This window comes from Solanum dulcamara, chromosome 8 (assembly GCF_947179165.1).
Source record: "Solanum dulcamara chromosome 8, daSolDulc1.2, whole genome shotgun sequence".
NCBI classification, from domain to species: Eukaryota; Viridiplantae; Streptophyta; class Magnoliopsida; order Solanales; family Solanaceae; genus Solanum; species Solanum dulcamara.
Genome location: NC_077244.1, coordinates 74,561,300 through 74,564,102, shown reverse-complemented (window position 1 = coordinate 74,564,102; position 2,803 = coordinate 74,561,300). Strand labels below are relative to the sequence as shown.

At 34.4% G+C, this 2,803-nt stretch overlaps 1 protein-coding gene across 1 annotated transcript; it reads left to right on the top strand.

Moving 5' to 3' along the window:
- Positions 1–685: 685 nt before the first annotated feature.
- On the top strand, positions 686–2,437 carry LOC129901302 (probable aspartyl protease At4g16563). The gene has a single exon (XM_055976448.1). The coding sequence runs from the start codon at positions 711–713 to the stop codon at positions 2,193–2,195; it is 1,485 nt and encodes a 494-aa protein (XP_055832423.1). The 5' UTR covers positions 686–710; the 3' UTR covers positions 2,196–2,437.
- The last annotated feature ends 366 nt before the right edge of the window (positions 2,438–2,803 follow it).

Below are 2,803 nucleotides of genomic sequence, written 5' to 3'. Positions count from 1 at the left end.
AATGAACTTTTGGTTCAACCTAATTACAATAGAGTGATTGATGTAAAATCAAGTAAATTTAAGTTATATATATTGATATTATAAAAAAAATGTATTTAATGCAATTGCATGCCTATTTGTCTTAACATCCTAGAGTAGTCACTAACAAGTAGATCGAACTCATGTACTTAAGTTCTTGGTCATGTTTGTAAAATTGGCTTATAATCCAAAAGCAAATAAGCGTAGTGGGAATCTTATTGGTCCGACTAAGATTCCTGTAGTTATTCGATATTTTTTTTTAAGCCTGATTAATTTAAATTTATATTGAAAAATTTTAGTTCAAAAATAAAGTGCTTTCATACAACTTTCTATTATTAATAAAAATAAAACCGAGACAACACTGTGTAACGGTTACTACCTAAAGTTTGAACAACTTGGCCAAAAGTTCCCCACCGACCCTTATCATATACACTTTGTGGAAAACTGACAGTAAAGTGCAAGAATCACATGTCACAGTGAAAGTTGAGTTACGTTAGCCATAAAACTGGCTCCAAAATTAATATCTTTCCTCTCGATATTTGTTGTCTATGTAAAAATTTGACTAAATTTAAATTTGTGGTAAAAAATCTTATATTAAGTAAAACATTTTAATAAAAGCGACTCCATTACTAAAAAAAAAAAAAAAAAAAAAAATCAGAATCTCTTTTTAACACTCTACTCCAACATTGTTAATGCTTTATCTCCTATATTCCTGTACTACTAAGCTAGTCATACTATTTAATTTGGGTCCAAAGGCACACTTCCCTAAAAACAACACAATGTCTTCTTTTTCTTCTTGCTCTTTTGCCTTGTTTCTCTGTTTGCTTTCTCTCCTCTTTCCCTTCATTGCTTCATCAAACTCCACCATTACCATTCCACTCTCACTTTTAAACACAAAAAAACCATCTCAAGATATATACGAAAAGCTCACACATTTAGCTTCCATTTCCTTGGCCAGAGCAAATTACATCAAGAAGTCTCAAGATTCCCCTGTTTCCACAACCTCTTTGTACCCTAAAAGCTATGGAGGCTACTCTATTACTCTTGGCTTTGGTACACCTCCCCAGAAAATCCCTTTCATTATGGATACTGGAAGTAACTTTGTTTGGTTCCCATGTACTACAAAGTACTTATGTACCAATTGCTCTGTTTCTTCTGCTAGTTCACAGTCCATTCCTAAATTCATTCCCAAATCTTCATCTTCTGCAAGAGTTCTTGGTTGTTTGAATCCAAAATGTGGTTGGATTCATAGCAAGACTAATCGAAAATCGCGTTGTCAAGATTGTGAATCACCTACTAATTGTAAACAGATCTGTCCACCTTATATTATACTTTATGGTTCAGGCTCTACAGGAGGTCTTGCCCTTGTTGAAACACTTGACATGTCTAACAAGAAAATCCCCAATTTTCTTGTGGGGTGTTCTCTGTTTTCTTCCAAACAGCCTGCTGGAATTGCTGGTTTAGGCCGTGGACGCGCATCATTGCCAAGTCAATTAGGTGTCAAGAAGTTCTCTTATTGTCTTGTTTCACATAGATTTGATGACACAGGTAAAAGTAGCAATCTTGTTTTGGATTTTACAGCTAGTGGTGAAAAATCGGCAGATTTAAGCCATACCCCATTGCTGAAAAATCCAGTGGTGGCTGGAAAGAATGCATTGTCAGTATACTATTATGTTGGTTTGAGGAAAATTACAGTTGGAGGGCAGAAAGTGAAGATTCCATACAAGTATTTGACACCAGATTCTAATGGAAATGGTGGGAGTATTGTGGATTCAGGCACAACTTTCACATACATGAATCGCGGTGTTTTTGAGCCAGTACTTAATGCATTTGTGAAACAAGTAAAAGGTATTCCAAGAACTGAGAGTATTGAGCTAATAACAGGTTTAAGGCCATGTTTCAATATTTCCAGGCACAAAACAGTGTCTTTGCCAGAGCTGAAGTTTCATTACAAAGGTGGTGCAGAGATGACATTGTCAGTAACAAATTACTTCTCATTCGTAGATGGTGCAGAAACTGATGCGATTTGTTTAACTATGATCACAGATAGTGCTTTTGGCCCTGAATTGTCTACCGGTCCATCGATAATTCTGGGCAATTTTCAGATGCAGAATTACTTAGTTGAATTTGATCTCAAAAATGAAAAGTTTGGCTTCAAGCAGCAAATGTGCAAATGACCTTTTTTTTCTTATAGTTTTGCACTACATAATTGAGGCTAATCACTCAAAGATTTGCCTTTTTGAGGCCTATGCTCTTGTGGCCAGTGGGAGTAGTAGATGATAACATTCAGAGGAAGTTGTCTAATGAATTAGAGGCCTCATAGTGGCTATTGCTGGAAGATTTAAATCACGTCAAAATAAATGTACTCAATTTATGTGCTTAATCACATATATATAACAAGAACCAGCATTTAAATTTATGATTTTGTATGGTAATCTTATCAATGTACTTAATTTATGAGGTGTTCTCTGTAATATTGTGTAAACTTCTTTCCAATAGTTGTAGAATGACAGTACCAATTAATAATATGGTTGGCATATGATTTTTTGCCCACTAAAAGTAGTACTCTTTTGTGCTTTTGTAGGACATGATTGTAACATCATTAATGTAGTTCATGACACTGCTTGACAGTTGCCAATACAATTTTGACAACTCCTAACGGGCATCTCCAATCTTAACACCAAATAGCACCAAATTTGGTGTAAATTAACTTCAATCTGCACCAAATTTTATATCAAAAAGGATTTTTTTTCTCTTTATTATTATTATATTATTTCTTATTTCA